The 23,308-nt window shown below is 41.8% G+C and overlaps 1 protein-coding gene across 2 annotated transcripts; it reads right to left on the reverse strand.

Annotated features, from left to right (window-relative positions):
* Nucleotides 1–257: 257 nt before the first annotated feature.
* Nucleotides 258–18,242, reverse strand: NKRF (NFKB repressing factor). 2 transcript variants are annotated; one of them, XM_025986764.2, is made up of 3 exons: nucleotides 17,494–18,242; nucleotides 4,306–4,436; nucleotides 258–3,237 (listed from the first exon to the last, which is right to left on the reverse strand). In XM_025986764.2, exons 1-3 carry the CDS (start codon nucleotides 17,757–17,759, stop codon nucleotides 1,280–1,282), a joined length of 2,355 nt encoding a protein of 784 aa, XP_025842549.2. In that variant the 5' UTR covers nucleotides 17,760–18,242; the 3' UTR covers nucleotides 258–1,279. The 2 variants fall into 2 exon arrangements, with proteins under 2 accessions (XP_025842549.2, XP_025842548.1); XM_025986763.2 differs by lacking the exon at nucleotides 17,494–18,242 and adding an exon at nucleotides 17,236–17,305.
* Between the last annotated feature and the right edge of the window lie 5,066 nt (nucleotides 18,243–23,308).

Consider the following 23,308-nt stretch of genomic DNA (forward strand, 5'->3'; position numbering starts at 1 on the left):
TCTAAATACTAATCCTTGATCTGAGAAACAAAACCAAAATCATGTACAAGTACACAGCCTGAGATTCGGCTGCAGCCAGCATGTTGGTCTATAGGAAAAACGTGATGGGTGACTGATTAGCTGTTCGGATCTCCTAAGTCATTATGTGCCTCCACATGTGCTCTGGTGTTGAAATATTTTGTGCAAACACCACTTCCCCTCTCCCAAGACCCAAAGTGTCGCTACTAAGCTGCTGCCCAGAAATAAGCACACTGCCATTTTGATCAACGTCAGCTCCTTTTTATTCAGGAAGCATACACTAATTCTTTTTATACATTTTTTTTTACATTCCAGAAATAAGCGAAAATAGCAGTTTTAAATATGTTACAAAGTTGGCTTTTGGGGCTTAATAAGCTTTTTGAGAGAGGGACCAGCCAACTGACCTTTTTCATCAAAGCACCAATGTGTCTTCAGTCTTTTACCAAGCTCTGCCACAGCTGTGGCCACCCTGGATGTGCTGTACATCCACACCGCGTGAAAGCTATAACGGAGAGTTGCTGTGAGTCTCTCTGCAAGGCACCAAGAACAAACAGCTCCAGCTTCCTTTCTTCAGATTGAATCAAAGTTTTTGAAACTTTTCAACTGCTCTCTCAAGTAGTGCTCTCTCAGCATGAAGACTAGAATTTGTTAAAATTCATATATCACAAGATAACAGTAAATCACTTCCAATATTCTGGAAACCACATGATAGAAGTTATAAATAAATGAACACTAAAATTACTTTAAGAAAGTTTTACATCATTTAGTCGGTAAGGACAATTTACACATACAGCACAACTTACTGTTAAACATTCTTTAACTGGCTTCACACAAAGATGAAAATAGTAATACAAAATGATCTGACATTTTCAGTAAGTCTGGAATTAAGACTAGTTTTATCGTAGTCAATATCAACTTTACATATTGTTGCAGATGGCTGTGCTATGCCCTTTAAAATGGGAATTTCTTCCTTGGGGTGAAATTCCATTTGGATATGTGTTCTTCCTTTGTACAAACTACTAAAATCTGAGGGACACAGCAATATCAAAGACACAAACAGTAACTGCACAATTTCATCTGCTGGATTAAGCTAATACAAGTGGACAGAATTCTTCAGGTTCCAATATCTAATAAAGCACTATATGAAATGAACAAGGTGAAACATCTTAAGAATGAATATACTCTGCAACCAGGACATGTGGCATTTCTTTAATTCATAAATCTGCCTCATTGGGCATTTACAAAATAAATCAGTAAGAGCTCAATTTGCCTGAGGCATCACAAGCTCATAATGCCCCACTTGGCCTTCCTGTTTGAGCTGATCTAGTAGGTCTTCCTTCCGTCTTTTTCTACCTACCACCAGGTACCTATCATGGCCTACCCCATGCGACTTACTCTTAAGACCATACTTCTGGGCAATCTGGTGTATCTGTTTCCGCTCATCATTAGTCAGCTCTGTAGAGAAAGTCAAATCCGTGTGGCTCTCTGAGCGGGCATAGTTTCTGATGATCTGTTCAATATCTCTCTTGGCGATTTTATTTACCCTCTCTACATCGAGACCAAGCCCCTCCCGCTTATGCTGCTCTTTGACAGAGATTGGCTCCCGAATGCCCTCACCAGATTTACCTAAACCACCACCCGTCCAGCCCATCTTTCTCAGCAGCTGATTTCCTATGTTATCTTCTTTGATCTGTTGTTTGTAAGCTTCCTCTGCTGAGCGGCCCTGAATTTCATTTCTGGAAATTACATCTTCAATAGCTCCTTTCTTCAAATTGTTAATGACAGTGGGCTGGGTCTTTTTGAGGGTTTTCACAGCCTCCCCAGCAGCTTCATACTTGACTGTTTTCTTCACTCCGACTGCTTCTGCGATTACTTCACTCTCTAGGATAACCTTGCATTTCCATCGGAGGCCTGTCATTCTTTCATAGACATACTCAACTGTCATTCGGTTAAACTGAGCTGTGTCATTCAGCGTGCACACTGGATTTGAAGAATTCTCATAAACAACGAGATCCTTTATATCTTTCTTCTTTCCGGATCCCCTGGGTGAAGAGCCTGTTTGGCATTGTGAGCTTTTGACGGAAGGGTAAGTAGGTTGTGTTTTTTGAAGGATTTTCAACGCCTCATCAGCAGCTGCGTGTTTACTTGTTTTTTTGGTTCCATAACCTTCAGCTAAGCAGTGATCTTGCAGAAACACTCGGCAGCGCCATGTGCGATTTGGCATCATCTCATACTTGTATTCAACTGACATTTTGTTGTATGAGGCAGAATTGTTAAGGATACCAATTGCGTCATTTGCGTTTTCGGTCAGGACAAAATTGGTCCAGTGTTTGGCGGAAGCATTAAAAATTGGCTGCCCAGAAGCATCTTTAGCCAGCACCACCAGCTCTTCTGGTGGTTTCAGAGCTGGAGGAAAGTCGTATGCAGGCATGCCAATCTGACACACCACAAGGTCCTCTCCGATCGTGTGCTTGAATTTCCGTCGGACAACTCTAACTTCAATACGTTTCTGCAAGAGTTTTACAGCTAGCTCAGTAGCTCGATCCCTGGACCCATTCTTGCTGCCAGCATAACCTGTGGTTAAGTAGATATTTTGGCATCTAACTTCACACGCGTAACCATCTGTTAGAAGTTTTTTATTTTTGGGGATGTCAGCAGGAGGGATTTCTTTTAAAGGAGCATATATATACTCAGGGTTTGTCTTACATGCCTGAATACACCGAGTTAACATATATGTATAATTAATCTTATCAGATCCAGAAGTCATCTCTGGATTAGAAAGATTCTTCCAGATAGTTGCTGTTAATTTTTCAATAAAATACTGCTTCTCAGCTACCACTGACTCAGGAAATGTCTGTGATGGTGAAGGCTCAGGAGCTGACTGAGAGTTTGCCTGCTGTGATGTGCTGCTTGGGGCAGGGTTCCCACTGTCAAAATACATGTTGGCTGTTACAGGCTGGTCTTTTGTGAAAATAAATCCTGATGAATCACAATACTGAGAATTCCCATCTTGTATACTGAAAGAGTCTTGAGTATAATCTTGGTAGATGTCTCTTGGCATGCTGGCAAAATGTGTTTGTTCATTTACCTCTTTTGTCTGAGGGCCATAAGGATCTTCCTGTCTTTCATCTTTTGAACTACTAGCTACAAAATGTACAGGCTCAAAACGAGGTCTCGCATGGAATTTGGAACCGGCTTGCTTTTTAGGAGGATTTTGACCTATAGAATGAGTGAAATTTACAATTCATTAAAAAGGGAATATTTAAAAAGAAGCAAACAGGAAAACAGTACCAACCATATTATTTGCAAGTTGCACTGTTGGTACAAGATACTTCCCATCACAAAAACTTCAGGTCATTAGGTGAAGGGACTCAAATATCAATGTAGGATTCTAGCATAAGAAGGATGTTCCCTGTCCCACACGTAAGGGAAGAAACTCGACAAAAAACATGCCACTAAATCAAGGATGCAGGTCACCACCACACGTGACTGGCAGACGCTTCTGTATGTAATGAGTTAAAGCACAGGTGAAGTGTACTGAGTAAGAGGTTGTTCTAGTATCATCTCATACCACCCGTGCTGGGAAGCGCCCTTCGTAAAAACTGCAAATGGACTAGATGGCTCTAATGCAAAAGAGATGATGGCCAGGGGCATTTACACAGCCTCTCTCTTTGGTATCAGAGGTGAGTAACTTTGCATAGTCCTTTACATGGTTGTGACTAAAACTCAAATAAAAATGTAAAAAAATAATAATCAAAAGATCCCAAAGGTTTTCAACTTCAACATCTTAGTTCTGACCTATTCTGCACAAAAGGGTTGTTTGCTATATTTTATTTCTAGAACAAATAGCAGCTGGAAACTAATAGTTTGTGGGGACTATCGAATTTAAAGCTATGGAAGAACTCTCTGTTGAGGCCAGACACTAGAGCTTCCTCCCTATAATGCTGCTCAGTAGAAAGCTGGTCCATCTTGGATGCATCCAAGAGGATTCAGTTACTTAGATGTTCAAATGATCAGAGTATAAGGTTGTTGTATTTAGAGGGAGGTTCCATGGCATGGACTTCAAGGATAGCATTATAGTGTGACTTCACTATTCCTAGTTTTCCATTCTATTTAGCACCCTCAAAAAAAAAAAAACTGTACAGCACTAAAAGTTAGAACTCTTTTACATTTGTGTAAGATCCAATGTTACCAATGTTATTTAAAATCATATATCACACTCATATCATTCTTTTAAAAACCATGTTTTCTCTTCAAATTCCACCTTCCAAAAACAAGTATACTCACCATCACATGTTGAGAGGTGACGTTTTTGGCCTTTGGAAGGTTTGGACAGCATCAGATCATATGACGGCATCTCCCCAATATCAATACCTTCAGCCATTTGGAGAATTTTTTCCATCAGGCGTGGGCTGTACCTATTTAAATTATATAATCTACAGTTAAAACAGGTAAGAATGCAGTTTTTATTTTTATTTATTTTTAAAGATTTTATTTATTTATCCATGAGAGACAGAGACAGAGAGGCAGAGACACAGGCAGAGGGAGAAAGCAGGCTCCATGTAGGGAGCCTGACATGGGACTTGATCCTGGGTCTCCAGGATCACACCCTGGGCTGAAGGCTGCAGCGATAAACCACTGAGCCACCCGGGCTGCCTCATGAATGCAGTTTTTTAAAAAGCTTCTAAATGAGCGAATCTTGTAATTGCTCCCACAGGACTTTATCAACAGAGTTATCTTGGCTATAAAACAGAAGAATTTGCCCTATAATACTTACCTATCAAATGAGTAATTATGCTACTGTCATTAAAAGACAAACATAAAATAAATTTAAGTGAAGATCTTATCTTTAATTTGAATTAAAAGCATCCATATAAACTCAAGATTTATTTTTCTCTATCAGATATGCATATTATATGCAAACAATTACATTTGTTTATTTACAAAAGTACTAAGAGTGTTAAGAGTGGCTGGGTTGTTAACATCCCAACTGTGGTCTCTATCATTTCCTACAAAAAGGAATCTGGGCCCTTAGAGAAATGGCTGATTCCAAGTCTGGGGCAGGAGATGTACAAGATAAATCTGGGAGATATTCTTGTGTCTGGAAACAAGGAAGCTGTGAAAGATCTCATGGGTTGTGTCAAATGGACTCAGAAGCCAATCTGAACACACTCCTACTGGCCAAGTGAGCCAACTTGAATAGCACTAAGAATAATAACCTGCAGTAGATTCAGACACATCAAATATGTTAACAATATTGGTTTGTATTGATACTTACAAACTCATTAATGGTCACTTTTGGAAGATAGTAGGGAATCAAGTCATTATTCCAAAAATAGGTAATATTAAAGAAAGCAAGCATTTATCTGCCATGTTCCTGTACAAATTGTACATCAGAACTAAGAGTTGATGAGAAAAACCTCATTAGCATTCCATTAGCATTGGAGCTAACAAAGGAAGGAATGATAGACTACGGCCACATTGCAACCCATAATAAAATAAATAATCATCAACGGCTGCTAAACCTACTAGGTTATAACATCATTAACAAAGAGAAAAGTCAACTAACAAGATGCTGGTACTGCCAGGCTTAGTAGAATGCCTGGCTCTTGCATTTCAATCCAAGATGTATGGACTTATCCAACTTTGATTGCAAAGGGATAAGAGGCACAATTTAGAAGACCGCATTTACTGGCAGTTATAGCGAGATGACCTGGCATCTGTGTGCCTGATAGGTTCACACTCTGACAAGTAGAAAGGAAGAGGAATCCTGAGTTTTTTTTTAAATATATTCTTTTACTTATTCATAGACTTCAGAAGCAAAGGGTTGGGTTAACCGCATATCCCAGTTTATGGCATATTGCCAACACTGGGCCCCTTTTTCTTTTATTTGCTTCCTCACTCACTCATGAACATTTATATCCACTCCCCACTGCTGCCCATCTCCATTCTAATATGCTTAGTGTTCAACTTTGTGTACAGATATCCTTATTTCATTGCATTTTAAAATTATTCTTGAGGTGTACAATAGGATATATTGATACATGTATACATCATGAAATGATGACCATTTCTGTTGCATTTTTAATTTATATATCTCGTTATAGAAAAAAAAATAAATAAACCTAGTAGGTTAAAAGTTGATGGGGAAGATCCCAGAAAGAGACCCCCATAAACATGTTCAAGGTACAAAAGCAACTCAATAGAGGAAGGACATCTTTTTCAACAAATGGTGGTGGAGTAAGTGGGCATCTGTCAGCAACAAATGAACAAAACCTCAAACTCAACCTCCACCTCACTTCTCATCCAAAAATTCATTCAAAATGTTATCATGGACCTAAATGGAAAATGGAAAACTATAAAATTTCTTTAAAAACACAGGAGAAAAAACTTCAGGATCTAGGGCTAGGCCAACAGTTCTCATACTTGACACCAAAAGCATGATCCATTAAAGAAAAATGGATAAAATGGACTTTATGAAAATTAAAAACTTTTGCTCTCAAAAGCCCCTGTGAAGAGGACAAAAAGGCAAGTTGCAGACTGGGAGAGATATTTGCAAACCATACACCCAACAACAACAAAAAAAAACCAAAAAACAAAAACTAGCAAGTAGTATAAATGTCTCTCAAAATGCAACAGTAAAAAAATACATATATTAAAAGATGAACAGAACATTTAACCAAAGAGGACAAACATAATGCAAATTAGCACATGAAAAGATGGTCAACATCATTAACTACCAGAGAAATGTAATTTAAAACCACAACAAGGTATCACTACGCACCCTTAGAATGGTTAAGGGAAAAAAGAGGAACTACATCAAATGCTGGCAAGGACACAAAGAAAGCTGGTGGAAATGGAAAATGGTATGGCTGCTCTGGATAACAACCATGGAAGTGTCTTTTTTTATATATATTTTTTATTGGAGTTCGATTTGCCAACATATAGCATATCACCCAGTGCTCATCCCGTCAAGTGCCCCCTCAGTGCCCATCACCCAGTCACCCCATCCCACAGCCCACCTCCCCTTCCACTACCCCTTGTTCGTTTCCCTGAGTTAGGAGTCTCTCATGCTTTGTCACCCTCTCTGATTTTTCCAACTCATTTTCTCTCCTTTCCCCCTTGATCCCTTTCACTATTTTTTATATTCCCTGAATGAATGAGACCATATAATGTTTATCCTTTTCTGACTGACTTCACTCAGCATAATACTCTCCAGGTCCATCCACGTCAAAGCCAATGGTGGGTATTCGTCGTTTCTAATGGCTGAGTAATATTCCATTGTATACATAGACCACATCTTCTTTATACATTCATCTTTCGATGGACACCGAGGCTCCTTCCACAATTTGGCTATTGTGGACATTGCTGCTATAAACAGTGGGTGCAGGTGTCTCGGTTTTTCACTGCATCTGTATCTTTGGGGTAAATCCCCAGTAATGCAATTGCTGGGTCATAGGGCAGGTCTATTTTTGACTCTTTGATGAACCTCCACAGTTTTCCAGAGTGGCTATACCAGTTCACATGGAAGTGTCTTATAAATTAAACATGCAATCACCACACGATGTAAGAACTGCACTTTTTGGGCCATTTATCTCAGAGAAATCAAAACTTATGTTCACACGATAACCTGCACAGGAATGTTCATTGCAGTTTTATTTGTAATAGCCCAAAACTACAATCAGCTCAGAAGTCCTTTAACAGGGGCGCCTGGGTGGCTCAGTTGCTTAAGCGTCTGCCTTTGGCTCAGGTCCTGATCCCAGAGTCCTGGGATCGAGCCCCGCATCCGGCTCCCTGCTCTGGGGGGAGCCTGCTTCTCTCTCCTCTGCCTCTGCTTGCTTGCTCACTCTCTCTGTCAAATAAATAAATAAAATCTTAAAAAAAAAAAGAAGTCCTTTAACAGGTGAATGGTTAAACTCTGGTACGTACACACCTCAGAACACTACTCAGCAATAAAAAGGAATAAACTATTGATACACACAATATTGTATATGAGTGGGAAGGAAATGGATATGGTTATAAAAGGGTCATGTAGGGGCACATAGGTGGTGCAGCCAGTTAAGAGACTGCCTTGGGCTCAGGTCATGATCCCAGGGTCCTGGGATGAAGCCCTACATCAGGCTCCCTGTTCAGCAGGAAGTCTGCTTCTCCCTTTCCCTCCACTTGTGCTCGCTCCCTCTCTCAAATAAATAAATAAATAAAATCTTAAAAAAATAAAAGGGTGTGTAAGGGATTCCTTGTAGTACTGGAAACTGTTCAATATCTTGTCTGTGTAATAAATTGCATTCAGGGACACCAGGGTGGCTCTATGGTTGAGCGTCTGCCTTTGGCTTTAGGTCATGATCCCGGGGTCCTGGGATCAAGTCCCGCATCAGGCTCCTGGCAAGGAGCCTGCTTCTCCCTCTGGCTATGTCTCTGCCTCTTTCTTTCTGTCTCTCATGAATAAATAAAATCTTTAAAATAAAGTAATTACATTCAACTAAATTCACACACACACAAATACTAATAAAACTGGGAGACTGAATAAAATCAATGGATTGTTAACAATGTCATTATCCTGGTTTTGATATAACACAATAATTTTGCAAAATGTTATCACTGGGGGAACTGGGTAGAGTGCAGGGCATCTCTTTGTATTATTTCCTACAACTGCATGTGAATCTACAATTATCTCAATAGAAATTTCAATTTAAAAAGTTGATGAGAACTTTATAATCTTACTATCACTGAAAAATGAGACAAGCAGACATGTGTCCCCTTATAGGATATGACAAGAAACACAAAGCACTATAAAGTACTGTCTTTCAAATAATTGAACCTGAACCTAATCAAGCCCTTTACTCCCAGAAATATATTAAACATCACCATAAGAACATAGCCAGCCAAATCTACAATGAAGGGAACCCTATGTGACAATCCAATTTCTTCATCAAATAGCATGAAAATAAAAGGATAGGGGAATGGGGTTACAGATTAAAGGAGACAGATCAACCAAATACAATGCATGGACCTGGTCTAGATCATGAATCAAACAAACCAACTGTATAAATACAAACGAGGGGCACCTGGCTGGCTCCATTGGTAGAGCATGTGACTCTTGATCTTGGGGTTGTTAAAATTCGAACCCCTGTGTAAAAATAAAATTCAAAAAATACACCTTGAAACAAATGGAGAGGGACGCCTGGGTGGCTCAGTGGTTAAATGTCTGCCTTTGGCTCAGGAAGTGATCCTGGAGTCCCGGGATCGAGTCCCACATCAGGGTCCCTGAACGGAGCCTGCTTCTCCCTGTGCCTATGTCTCTGCCTCTCTCTCTGTGTCTCTCATGAATAAAAAAATAAAATCTTTTAAAAAATGAAACAAATGGAGAAAACTGAACACGGACTAGGCATTAGATTATTTTAAGAAACTAATGTTAATTTTGTTGAGTGAAATAATGGTATTATGACTTTATTTTTTAAGTAGGCTCCATAGCTAACATGGAGCCCAACATGGGGCTTGAACTCATGACCCTGAGATCAAGAACTGAGCTCTGAGCGGAGATTAAGAGACAGATGTTTAACTAACTGAGCCACCCAAGCACCCCTATTATGACTCTGTTTTTTTAAAAAATTCTTATCTGTGGGGCACCTGGGTGGTTCAGTCGGTTAAGCGTCCGACTCCTGATTTTGGCTCAGATCATGGTCTCAGGGTTGTGAGATGGGAGCCCAGCAAAGGGCTCCATACACTGTGGAGCTTGCTTAAGATTCTCTCTTCCTGTCCCTCTGCCCCTCCCCCCGGTAAAAAAATTTTTTTTTAAATTCTTATCTAGTACAGATACATACTAAAGTATTTGAAGGTCAGGAATGGTGTCAAGATTTTTTTTACTATACTCCAGACTATCTCCCACAAAAAAAACGGGGCACAACAGAAGAAATGAGAAGGGCAGCATGACAGACCTTGATATTGCTGAAGTTGAGTGATGGGTACATGGAGGTCCAATAAACTCTTACTTTTATGTGTTTGATTTTTTCCATAATAAAAAGCTTCAAAACATATAATTTTCATTTTTTAAAATTCTATTTATTTATTCACTAGAGAGAGAGAGAGGCAGAGACACAGGCAGAGGGAGAAACAGGCTCCATGCAGGGAGCCTGATGCAGGACTTGATCCCAAGACCCCAGGATCACGACCTGAGCCGAAGGTAGATACTCACCCAGGTGCTCCAAACATATAAATTTTTTAAGATTTATTTATTTATTCATGAGAGAGAGAGAGGCAGAGACACAGGAGGAGGGAAAAGCAGGCTTCATGCTGGGAGTCCTACGCAGGACTTGATCCTGGGACTCCAGGATCGCGCCCTGGGCCAAAGGCAGGCACCAAACTGCTGAGCCACCCAGCAATCCTGAAACATATAATTTTTAAAAGGGCTCCTTATAAAGTAGATTGGCTGCTTGACAGGATATCATATAACTGCAGAGAAACAAACATACAAGCTCCAGTGAAGTTTTTGTTATCATGGGGACCTACTCACCCTTCCTACCTTGAGAGCTTTTCCTGGCCTATGACCAAAGAAAAGAGACAACTGGTGGCATCTGGGAAGAATGTTCTGAATGTGAAAAACTATCACACCTTTACATGAATAGGTTCTGAACTTGAAGGAAGGTAACATTTTCCACATTTGGCACAACTGGTTCCATACCCATCAGACATCTTTCCTTGCAAAGCAGAGAAGTCAAGACATGGTGGCCTTCAATGACAGATTAGATTAGCATGAGCTAGCTCAGTTGTAACCTGAACTTCCCACGGATAACTGCTCATATTGCGGCTACTGCTAACATCAGCATTTAAATGCCAAGAATACTCATTCATTTGGGGAATATAAATAATAGTGAAAGGGAATATAAGGGAAGGGAGAAGAAATGTGTGGGAAATATCAGGAAGGGAGACAGAACATAAAGACTCCTAACTCTGGGAAACGAACTAGGGGTGGTGGAAGGGGAGGAGGGCGGGGGGTGGGGGGAATGGGTGATGGGCACTGAGGGGGACACTTGACGGGATGAGCACTGGGTGTTTTTCTGTATGTTGGTAAATTGAACACCTATAAAAATTAATTTATTAAAAAAATAAAAATAAAAAATAAATGCCAAGAATAGCTTTATTTTCATTTATTTAAGATTTTATTTATTTATTCATGAGAGACAGGGAGAGAGAGGCAGGCAGAGACACAGGTTCCATGCAGGGAGCCTGATGTGGGACTCGATCCGGGGACCATGGGATCACGCCCTGAGCCAAAGGCAGATGCTCAACTGCTGAGCCACCCAGGTGCCCCTATTTTCATTTATTCTTATCTAAACATCAGAAAGTATAGCCTTAAAAAAAAGAAGGTGGGGATCCCTGGGTGGCTCAGCGGTTTGGCGCCTGCCTTTGGCCCAGGGCGTGATCCTGGAGACCCGGGATCAGGTCCCATGTCAGGCTCCCTGCTTGGAGCCTGCTTCTCCCTCTCTGTGTATCTCTCATGAATGAATAAATAAAATCTTTAATAAAAAAAAAATAAAGTAAAACCTAAAACATTATACTTTCTATATATCACTTCCATTCAGATTTGGGAGTCCAATTTCTAAGGTATAGAATGAAAACAAAAGATTATGACAATAAAAGTCTATGCATCTTAACCTGGTAATGCCAATTTTTCTGGTTGAATTGGTACTACGCTCAAGCCACTCACCTTGAGTTCCAGTCAAAATTGTCCAGACTTCAATTCCAGCCTGATTCCAAATATGGCATACAACTGTAAATGGCATGTATATCATACATAGAAGTGTGCATGAATGATGCATTTGGGGCTCATTCCATTCACTTTTCTCTTCAGTTTCTTCCAGCATCAGTAATGATTATACCTACTTACTCCTCCCTATTCATTACATCTGCCACAAAATTCAACATCACCCATGGGCTATAAAAATAAACCTTTGCGTAGGTTGTGAACACAGTCAGCTTCTCAATCCTTTATTAGGAAGTCATAATACTGAGGAAACCCAACCAGCTCAAACAATAATGGAAAAGACTCTATAGTACCTAACTATTGACTATTCAGAGAACAATGTAAATATTAATCTAGAATCTTTAATAAGACCATTAGGATTTCATTCTCTCCTCTAAAATTCTTCAGAAAATAGCTATCCAAGAATAAAGAAGTGGTTCCACAAATTTTATATAAGCCAAGCTAGTAAAGCTTTTATTACTGCTTTCCATTATATATGTTTTGTAGATTTTATCTTTAAAAGATTTATTTAATGGGGACACCTGGGTGGCTCAGTCAGTTAAGCATCTGCCTTCAGTTCAGGTCATGATCTTGGAGTCCCAGGATCAAGCCCTGCATCAGGCTCCCTGCTCAGTGGGCAGTCTGCTTCTCCTTCTCTTTCTGACCCTCCCACCACTCATGCTCTCTCTTGCTCTCTTTGAAATAAAGAAATAAAATATTTTTAAAAATAAAAATAAAAGCAGCCTCTACATGTGGGGTTAAAAAAGATTTATCTATTTGAAAAAGAGAGAGAGAGAGAGAACGAGAACACGAGCAGGTAGAGCAGAGGGAGAGGGAAGGAAAATCCCAGGCAGACTCTGTGCTGAGCATGGAGCCTGATGCGGGGCTTGATCTCATGACCCTGAGGTCAGGACCTGACCAAAATCAAGAGTCAGATGCTCAACCAATTGCGCCACCCACGCTCTCCTAAAGGTGCTACTTTAAAATCTATAGGGCACCTGGGTGGTGCAGTTGGTTAAGCATCTGCCTTCAGCTCAGGTCATGATCCTGGGGTCCTGGGATTGAGCCCTGCATTGGGCTCCCTGTTCAGCAGGGAACTTGCTTCTCCCTCTCCTGCTCCCCCTGCTTGTGCTCTCTGTCAAGTAAATAAATAAAATCTTTAAAAAAAGATAAAACCTACTATGAGGGGCACCTGGGTGGCACAGACAGTTAAGTGCCTGGCTCTTGATTTCAGCTCAGGTCCTGATCTCAGGGTTGTGAGATTGAGCCCCACCTTGGGGCTCTGCGCTGAGTCTGCTTGAGATTCTCTCTTGCTATCTCTCTCAAATAAACAAATAAATCTTTTTAGAAAGTAACATCTTTACTCCAGAAATTTTAGAGAACCCACCAAGAAAAGCGCCTAGAAACCCAACCACTGATAAACTTCATTAAAATTTTGGAGTTTACTTTTTATTCCTTGTTCTATGCTTTCCATTCCACCTCCCCAAAAAAACTCCTATGAGATCACCTATATTGATTTGCAATCTGGCAGGATGGGGAGTTGTTCTTAATTTATGGTATAAGTTTTTTTCTATGCCATTACCACATGAGTTTTAATGGCTACACAGTATTTTACCTTATGGACAGACCATGATCCAATTTATCATTAAGGCAAATCTAATACAGTAATTTTATGATGCATGCATATTATATATTTAAGTCTAATTTACCCATTTGATCATAAATGCTTAAAAAACAAAATCAAAAAGCCTCAGCAGGTCTTTAGGGTTTTTAAAGATAGCTTATTATGTACCAAGCTTTTAGAAATCAGGATGCTATTCAACCGTCCCACCAAGCCTGACATACATAAAGATGATTTATAATGGACAAAGACATGTGACTTCATGAATCTTACATTCTTGAAAAAAGATAGGCACATACTTATGATCTACAAGGCACCTGTAATTTAACAAATATCTAGCAATGCTTCCAAAATTAAAAAAAAAAATTATTAAACTGCTCCACTGGGTCCAAAAAAATGCTGAGGTTTGAAAACTAAACAAATCTAGATTTTCAAGTATAAATTTATTTAAAACTATCAATAAGATTCTTAACATCATAAGTGAATAACACACAACCAGATAATTGATAAATCTTTTGAAAGCTCTCACTCACACTCCTTTAGCTGGTGACTGATGCACACTACCTGTGTGCAAAGTTAGTTTCACAACATGAGCTCAACTGGCACCTACCTTACAAAAACCAGTCTCATAGCAACAAGGAAGAGACCATCAAGGCAGCAAACCTGGTTTCATTTTAAAATATAGATACACTATCTACAGTTTATAAGTAAAAATAATACAGTTCCATGGGATGCCTGGGTGGCTCAGCGGTTGAGCTTCTGCCTTCGGCCCAGGGCCTGATCCCGGAATCCTGGGATTGAGTCCCACATGGGGCTTCCTGCATGGAGCCTGATTCTCTCTCTGCCTATGTCTCTGCCTCTCTCTGTGTGTCTCTCATGATTAAATAAGTAAAATCTTTAAAAAATTTGTACAATTCCCCGGCGTCCATATGAACAATTATGTAAGTGCTACAGATGCAATTGATTAGAAGACCGCACTAACTTTTGTTTCAGAGGTAGAGTTTAGTGACTCATCAGTTGCATATAACACCCAGTGCTCATTACATCAAGGGCCCTGCCCTCCTTAATGCCCATCACCCCGTTATCCCACTCCCCCACCCACCCACACTAACTTTCTTTCATTGGCCACAAGACATATCTTAGAAATTGCTAGCAGAAGAAATTCTTTTGACAGGCTGTTTACTTTTATGAAACAGACAAAATAGTGAAGAGAAATCACTTCAGTTATTTGAGCTTCCTAGTTGTCTGGAACTATGAGGGAAAAATGATCAAAAAGCAGATTGGAAAATACTGCTTTATTTTATCCTATAAATCAGTGGTTCTCGTGGTATAATCAACGGACCAGCATCTTCTAATCATCAGTATCACCAGGGAACTTGTTAGAAATGCAAACTCAGGGGTCCTACCTCAGACCTACTGAATCAGAAAGCCTGCGGTGGGGCTCCACAATCTGTGCTTAACAAGCCTAATGGTTGATTCTGATGCTTAAGTTTGAGAACCACTGTTACAGAACTGAGATATTCGAGCCTGTTACATTTGTTACATGCAAATCGCCACTATTACCAAAAGGAATGAAACAGTTTGCCTCCCTGTACATGTTGAGCTCCCCCTGGCTTGGTCTTATGATCAAGGAGTTTCCAAAGATATCCTTGACCTAAGAGTTAGTTCAGCTCCCACTAAAAAGAACACAGAAAGCCCTTCATTGGGAAAAAAAAAAGTGCTACTATTTACAACCTGTTCCAAAAGTCAAGGGATGAACAATGAATTAACAATCTAAATTTATAATGGGCTGTTGCACCATGTATTCTGCAGTTCCCTTGAGAGAACAGTTTTCTGTCCCGGAAGAACAGACCAGAATATGAACTCTGCCAACATCAACCTTAAGAAGTACTGGAAAATAGACTCTACCCACCTGAAGCTGACAGCTAACATAAAGTCTGACTAAGGTGGAAAGCTGCACTTGGTCCCTAGCTTCCAAGATTCTTAATTGCCCTTTCCCTTTCTCCTGTAACTATTATCAGATATAACGCAAACATTATTCTTCAGTAAAGCTATTTGATAATGTTGTGGCAATTCTTGCAGTGACAGAGCTGACTTAACTAAAATGTTACATGATGTAATAATGTGTGCATGTGTGTGTATATTCATCATGTTACACACACACACTCTACACACAGATGTGCTTGGGTGAGTGCATATGCACACAAAATGTCCTGGATGCTTGAGCTTTTAACACCAACTATCTTTGGCCTGCTTTGTATTGCTTAATGCCCTAGTTTATGTAAAGGGCTGTTGTTCTTGGAATGAAATCCTGAGATAATAATGATGTGTCTTGTGTCAGTTACTTCCTTTCACTCCTGGTCCATTCTTCCCAAATATAGCAGTGGTGTCTCAGTGGAAAGAGCATCTGAGGACCTGAGTTCTAGCCCCGACTGTAGGATCTTGGAAAAGTCACTTAACTTCTTGACCTCCATTGATATAGCTGTAAAAACGAGATACCACCTAATTCCCAAGGCTGTCGTATTACGAGATACATAAATAATTAAAATATTTTATACATTATAAAGCTATAGTCATCTGTTACCCCACACATATTTATTGAGTGGCCACTGTGTAGAGGACACTCTTCTGGGCCCTGAGTATAAAGGTGTGAACAAGACAGCAAAAACCTCTTCCCCAAAGGAGCTTAGACTCTTGTGAGAAGATTTATTATTGATACGATAGTTATTCTCCCACATGTAAAAATTTTTTCAGGATTCAAATTTCCCTTGGCCTTCTGTGATATCACAGAGATGTATGATTATAGGATAAGGATACTTTTTTAACTGCAAAAACAATATTGTTAAGTGAAGGTCAATTAGATTTATCTGAATTGATTACTGAGGCTTCCCCAATTATAACCAGTTCCTCCAGTGAAATAATCATTGTCTCTGGAGGCAGAAATTATACTAACCTAGAGAATATAGGAAAAAATAAACTTTGGTGATTAGAGCAGAATAAAGTATACACTGGATACTATGTTTAACAATTACAGGTAGAAGTAGACAATTCTATTTTTCTGAATCTGTTATGGTCATTCCTAGAACTGAATTGGCTGAATTTGATCTGATCATTTTCCAGAATTTTTCATCCTTCCTAATAAAAAATTCACCGTGAGGCAGGAGTGTCCAAAAAAAGAAGCCTCTCAGTCTATCAAAGGAATGATTAGTCTAGGACTGATTTGGGGGTGCTACTTGGACAGTCCAAGTAGCCTGTTTAAAAAAATGCGTTGGAACCATACTGCAGTCTCCATTGAATGCAAAGAGCTCTCAAAGAGGCCTGTTCAGAACGCGCACCAGGATCTAGGGAAGGGGGGAGGGAACGAACACAGACACACAGACAAACACACCTAAAACCTCACCCAGAGACCAAATATTAATCCTCCAGATCACACTTAAGGTGAAAGGAGGGCAATCCATTTTTAGAGTAAGATATATCCATCTCTTTGTTTGCGTCCAGGCACATTATGCGCAAATCTACAAGCGAGGCGGACCCTGCAGCTGAGAGACCTCATACAAACCGCCTCCCCAGGAGAAGACAGTAAAACCCCACCGCCCGCCCGGGGGCTGGTGCTGTTTTATTTAATGGGGATACAAAGAGGGAGTGGTCAGGAGGAGACCAGCAAGGTTCCCCTCGTCCACCGCCCTCCCCGCCCCCCCCGCAGCCCGCGCAGACCCTCGAAGCCCGTACTGTCGAATATCTCTGCGGATACCGCATCCTTGGAAGGTCCTACGCAGGTCCGAGATTCTGCTATTCGTCATTTCCCACGCCCTCCAAAACCAGCGCCACAATGACCACCCCTCAACAATCCTCTTACAGGTGCTGCTTTATCTCCATCCCTGCTCCTAGAGGAGCTGCTCCCGTGATCCCCGCACCCTTCTTCTGGCTGTTATGTCATATCCTCTACCTCGCTTGGCTGATCTCCCCAAACCAACACTGAACCCTCTGGTGTCCTCCAGCACCTCCAAATCTCTAGCCTCTAACCCCTCGTCCGTATCCTGCCCCCGTCTCTATCCCGACCCCCATCATCGAACCCCTTACCCCGTCCCTAACCCGACCCTCCCACCTTCCTCACCTGCAGCCCAGGAAAACGTGGTTGGTCCAGGCGGCGGAGAGCGCGAGGAGCTGGTCCAGGGCAGCCCCGGGATAGCTGTGCAGGTGCCGACAGATGAAGCTGCGCCGCAGAGCCCACTGCCAGTCACTTTCGTGGCTATAGCGCCACTGCTCCAGCACTGGCTCGGGCGGGGGCGGCGGGAGGGGCGGCAACGGCGGCGGCGGGAGGGGGGGCAGCGGCGGCGGCGACAGGAAGTCGCCCCCCAACAGCAGACGTCCGCCAGCCATCTTCTCCGCCCCCAAGCAGGGACCCCAAGGAAGAAGCCGGCTACCCACCAGGAGCGAGCGGGAACGGGGGTCGGTGGGAGGGGCCGGGTGAGGAGGGGCGCTCCTAGGCGCGAAGACCAACTCTCAGGGGACTGGAGTGTGTGCGGGGGGGCGGGGGACGACCGTTAAAAGGAAAAGGCGAGCACGAGCTCACGTCCCGACGCCGGGGCTCACGCCGGCAGCACTCCTCCAACTCGTGGAGGCGCAGGAGAGCGCCCGCCGCAGTCACACGCGCGCCGGGGAGGCCAGGGTCGGCCCGGTGCTCCGCACTTCCAGCGACCCGCAGACCCACACACTGCACGGCGACCCGGGGAGCCACCAACACGCTCTGCTCCCCCTCCTCTGGGCTCTAGCCTACCTACCCGCGTGCCGCCCCGAGGTTGTGAGGCCAGTGCGCGTGCGCCGCGGCTGTTCCCTAACTTCGAAATTCCGTCGCCAAATCTCGCGCGAGGTACATTTTCCCCTCCTGTGACGACTAACGGCCTTTGACGCACTACGGTGACAAGCGGAGGGCGGGGACTTTGGGAAGGGAATTTTGGAAGGTTCTCTAAGGTTCGGGAACAGGATTCCGTGAAATCCCTGGAAGGCGCCCTCGGATGATTGTTGGCCCAACAGCTCGCCTGGCGCTTTTGCTGGGTTTTTGAGCCGTGGGACAGTAGGACCGTGCCTTTTGGCGGGGGGTGAGGGAGGGGTGGACACTTCGGTTTGGATTTTACACTTTATAAAAAATGTCAGCTCCCTGAGGGGCTTTTTCTTCAGAGTCCAGCTTAAAAACCTCTGCATCGTGCGCCATTAGCTTTGTATTTTATTGTGAAAACATAGGGAATATGTGACACTTGTAAAGAAAATCATCCACAGCGCCACTTCTCAAGTCAGCCACTTGCATCATCCATATGCCATTCCAATTGCTGGCAGATACAGGCACCATGTTTACACAGATCTGATCGCAACTGCAAATAATTCTGTGTGTCATGTATCAATTTAAAACGTGCAAAATATTACGAAACACAAAAAAGAGCTCAAAGTAGAAAGTTAAAAGCTGCACAGCAGCAAATGGCTAAATCACTCTGTCGTCACACGGATCACTCCACCTGTGGATCTGCTCCAGGCAGCTTCCTCAGTCTGTGCGCCAACCTGCAATAGTCGAGTAATCAACAAATGTCTCTCAGCTGGGATTTACACAGCACCTACTGTACGCTCAATACAGTAGAAATACAAAGGAAAAAGAAACAGGGTTTTCTCTGTTGTACTAGAACTGATTATAGTCTTGGGAGGGAGAAAATAGTCTTGCATCAACCTACGGTACCACTGGCAGCAGGACCATTGGATGAGGTGGCTTTGACTCACTGCACTCTTTAACTCTTTAAATGACATACTTCTCATTATATGACACATCTTATGTGTAGGGGTATATTGGACTAAGAAGAGCAGAAGATAACAGCAGTTTTCACACTGTTTCATAATGATTTTATTTCTGTCTGTCCCATTATGCAGAATGTGCTTTGTCTTTGACCCAATGGTAAGCATTTATGTTTATTGAAGTAATGGCTGTCTTTAAACCATCAAATCAGAGAACATGATACTAGGAAGGAAGCTTTGAAATCATACATTCAAGTCACCCTTGTATGAGTGAGGGAAAAATAAGGCCAGAGAGGTGAATTGACTTGCTGTAGGCTGTACAGATTGTTCCCGGCAAAGCTGAGATCAGAATCTCTGTCACCTGACTCCTTTATCCGGTGTTTCCCCAGACGTTTGCCACTGCATTGCCCTGGGTTGTTTCTTCTTCTCCTTCTCCTCCTCTTTCTCCTTCACAGCATGTATCAACTTTTGAAATTTATTTTTTAAAGTTTGACTGTTCCCACCCCCCAGGAATGTTAGCTCTATGAGAACAAGAAACTCATCCATCTTGCTTTTAGCACCTACACCTGGCTCCTGTAGATACTCCAGAGATATTTGTTGAATTAAATGAATCAATGAATGAATGAATGAATGAATGAATGAATGAAGGTTCTTCCCATTGTTCCAATCTTGAGAAATTCATTTTTTTGGAGCCTATATTTTAAGCCGATTTGTTATTTCACAGCTGGATTAATTTCTGCCTTAACTGCCAACTTTGATCAAAATCAGCATTGTAAAAAAAACAGCATTGTATTCAATATCCTAGAAAAATATTTGAAAAAATAAAAATGACTTCCTCTCAGCTTGGATTAAAACTTTTCCATCATATAGCAACAAATTATTGTAATCTGAGTTTGAACTTGGATTACAAAATGAGAGGCAGTGAAACTGATATTAGAGGCCATTTGCCTTGGGACAGCCATAACTGGATTCCATTTGTAACTCCCACTGTGAAAAAAACAGTTCCATCCTCTGGAAAATGGAACAAAAATTTGCATGACTCTCCATGACCTTCTTTCCCTGATAATCCTTCATTTTTTAAAAAGATTTATTCATCTATTCGTGAAAGACACAGAGAGAGAGAACCAGAGTCACAGGCAGAGGGAGAAGCTCGCTCCCCACAGAGAGCCCAATGCGGGACCAGATCTGGATGCCCAACCACTGAGCCACCCAGGTGTCCCCCTAGTAATCCTTATAATCAAAAAAATCCTTCAGCCAACCTATGTTCAGCCCATTCCCTTCTCACAAGCCACAGATATTTCCTTAGTGAGCAGGAGCTGAGATCTCTAAACAGAAGTAAATTATTTGAATAATGGTTGAAGAGAAGTGTAGGAGGGAGCAGTGATAAAGGCAGCCATCACAATTCTAAAATGATCCAGAAACTTCCTGAAATTATCCATCCTCCTCTCCTTCATCATCTTTCTCTGCTCCAACACAGGCTCTTGCCACTGTCTTTACACACACTAACAGCTCTGAGCTTCCCTCCCTACCCTTTCCTATGGAGGAATAGGTGACTGATTAAAGGACAAAGGACAGAGACTTAGAGCCTGGCCCCACCCCCCATACGTTATCCCAGAAATTAGATCACCAAAAGTTCTTGACCAGAGTAGTCTGCACTACAATATCTTCTTGAGAAATGTTTCCTAGCAGATTAAAAGCAATAGCTAGGAGCTCCCACTGGCCAAATCTTGGTAATTTGAGCATCAAAATTATTAAGGACAGCAATGAACTATTGAAAAAAATGGGAAGCCATAAGTCCACAGTGTACTAAGCAGATGAAGAAGTAATGTGGGAGAAGGGAGGGCCTTGGCTTACAAATGAACACTATGTGCCGACTGATAAATACAAAGGGGGTGCTGGAGTTGGAAAATCATCATTTTGTAGATGGATTCAGGCAAGAATTATCAATAGATGCTAAATCTCAGGGGAAATATTCGACGAGGAGTAGGATATCTGCATGGACTTATAGTTTCTCCCCACAGATTGTTTATTAGTAGCAAAGAAGGGGGAAAAACCCAATAATTATATAGTTGAGAATTTGGGCAACAACTTGACCCAAAATGAGAACAATGTATTTTTTAAAAGATTTTATTTATTTATTCATGAGACACACACACACACACACACACACACACACACACACACAGAGGCAGAGACACAGGCAGAGGGAGAAACAGGCTCCATGCAGGAAGTCCGATGTGGGACTCAATCCCAGGACCCTGGGATCATGCCCTGAGCCAAAGGCAGATGCTCAACAGCTGAACTACCCAGGTGTCCCGAGAACAATCTATTTTTAGATTGGGATTTTTAAAATATCAATGTCATGAGGTGCCTGGCTTGCTCAGTTGGTTAAGTGAACCACTCTTGATTTCATCTCAGGTCATGATCTCTGGGTTGTAAGAGCGAGACCTGTGTTGGGCTCCACACTGGGCATGGAGCCTGCTTAAGATTCTTTTTCCCTCTGCTCCCTCTCCTGCACATGCATACATTGATAATATATATCAATGTCAAAACAGACAAAGGAAGAGTCTAGATTAAAGGAGCATAAAGAGACAGGACACAATGGGTGATCCTAGACTAAATCCTATATGGCAAGAAAAAAATGCTATAAAGCATGTTATTCAATAGATAGAGGTGTTGTAAAAATGTTAAATTTACTGAACTTGATAACTGTGATTATATAAGAGAACATCCTTATTTTTTTTTATTGGAGTTCAATTTGCCAACATATAACATAACACCCAGTGCTCATCCCATCAAGTGCCCCCCTCAGTGCCCGTCACCCAGTCCTTATTATTAGGAAATGCCACAAGGGATCCCTGGGTGGCGCAGTGGTTTAGTGCCTGCCTTTGGTCCAGGGCGCAATCCTGGAGACCCAGGATCGAATCCCACGCCGGGCTCCCGGTGCATGGAGCCTGCTTCTCCCTCTGCCTGTGTCTCTGCCTCTCTCTCTCTCACTGTGTGCCTATCATAAATAAATAAAAATTTAAAAAAAAATAAAAAATTAAAAAAAGGAAATGCCCACAAATATTTATGGGAAAAGAGCCATGATACATGTAAATTACCTTCAAATAGTTCAGAAAAAAATGTATAGCTATCCATAGATCTATATCTGTATACATAGAGCACCCAATGATAAAGCAAACGAGGCAAATTGTTATCAACTGGTGAATCTGAGTCAAGAGTATGTGGATATACTTTATAGTATTCTCATAACTCAATTCAAAAATTAAATGTTTGAAAAGTGCAATAGGGGCAGCCTGGGTGGCTCAGCAGTTTGGAGACTGGGGATCGAGTCCCATGTCGGGCTCCCTGTATGGAGCCTGCTTCTCCCTCTGCCTGTGTCTCTGCCTCTCTCTCTGTCTCTCATGAATAAATAAATAAAATCTTTTTTAAAAAAATGAAAAGTGCAATAGTGGGGCACCTGAGTGGCTCAGTGGTTGAGCATCTGCCTTTGACTCAGGGCGTGATCCCAGGGTCCTAGGATGGAGTCCCACATCGGGCTACCTGCAAGGAGTCTGCTTCTCCTTCTCTCAATATCTCTGCCTCTCTCTGTGTCTCTCATGAATATATAAAATTCTTTTTTTAAAAGTGCAATAGCTCCCTACACTGCTAAAGAATCTCAATCTAGCTAGCTCTTAATTACATGTTGTTGTGTATCGGCTCTTGACTGGGCTTTCTGACAGACTATAAATGATGTTCCTACCCGTAGGAAGCTTACCATCTCTTGAGGAGGGAGGTCTCTCAAACAGTAGGCAGAAAAGATTATAAAAGTTCAACTAGAAAGTATGAAAATGGAGAAGAGATCAGGATATTTGGATGGGATCAAGAAAGACTTCAAGGAGAAAGAGGGGCCTGGGCCTCAAAAGCAGGATTTCAATCACTAGAGGATATTTCAGACAAAGTTAACCAATAGTTCATGTAACTCCAGGAGAGGCATGTGCAGGCTGATGAGCTGGAATGTTGACTGGATATTAGGAAGGATTGAAAAATAGGGCTGAGTAGATAAGATGTGGCTAGTCTGTAAGTCCTTCAAGAGCAGTCCTAGATCTCATGCAACAATACACTCCATGGCATGGGGCACAGGGCCAAACCCACCGGGAAATGTTCAA

This window comes from Vulpes vulpes, chromosome X (assembly GCF_048418805.1).
Source record: "Vulpes vulpes isolate BD-2025 chromosome X, VulVul3, whole genome shotgun sequence".
Classification (NCBI taxonomy): domain Eukaryota; kingdom Metazoa; phylum Chordata; class Mammalia; order Carnivora; family Canidae; genus Vulpes; species Vulpes vulpes.

Bases quoted from the DNA above. Each gene is read 5' to 3' on its own strand.
- NKRF (XM_025986764.2), bottom strand. From the start codon at position 17,759: ATGGCTGGCGGACGTCTGCTGTTGGGGGGCGACTTCCTGTCGCCGCCG. The intron at 4,437-17,493 runs GTGAGGAAGGTG...TAATTTAAATAG, and splicing joins CACGTTTTCCTGGGCTGCAG to GTACAGCCCACGCCTGATGG. The intron at 3,238-4,305 runs GTGAGTATACTT...CTCATTCTATAG, and splicing joins TCACCTCTCAACATGTGATG to GTCAAAATCCTCCTAAAAAG.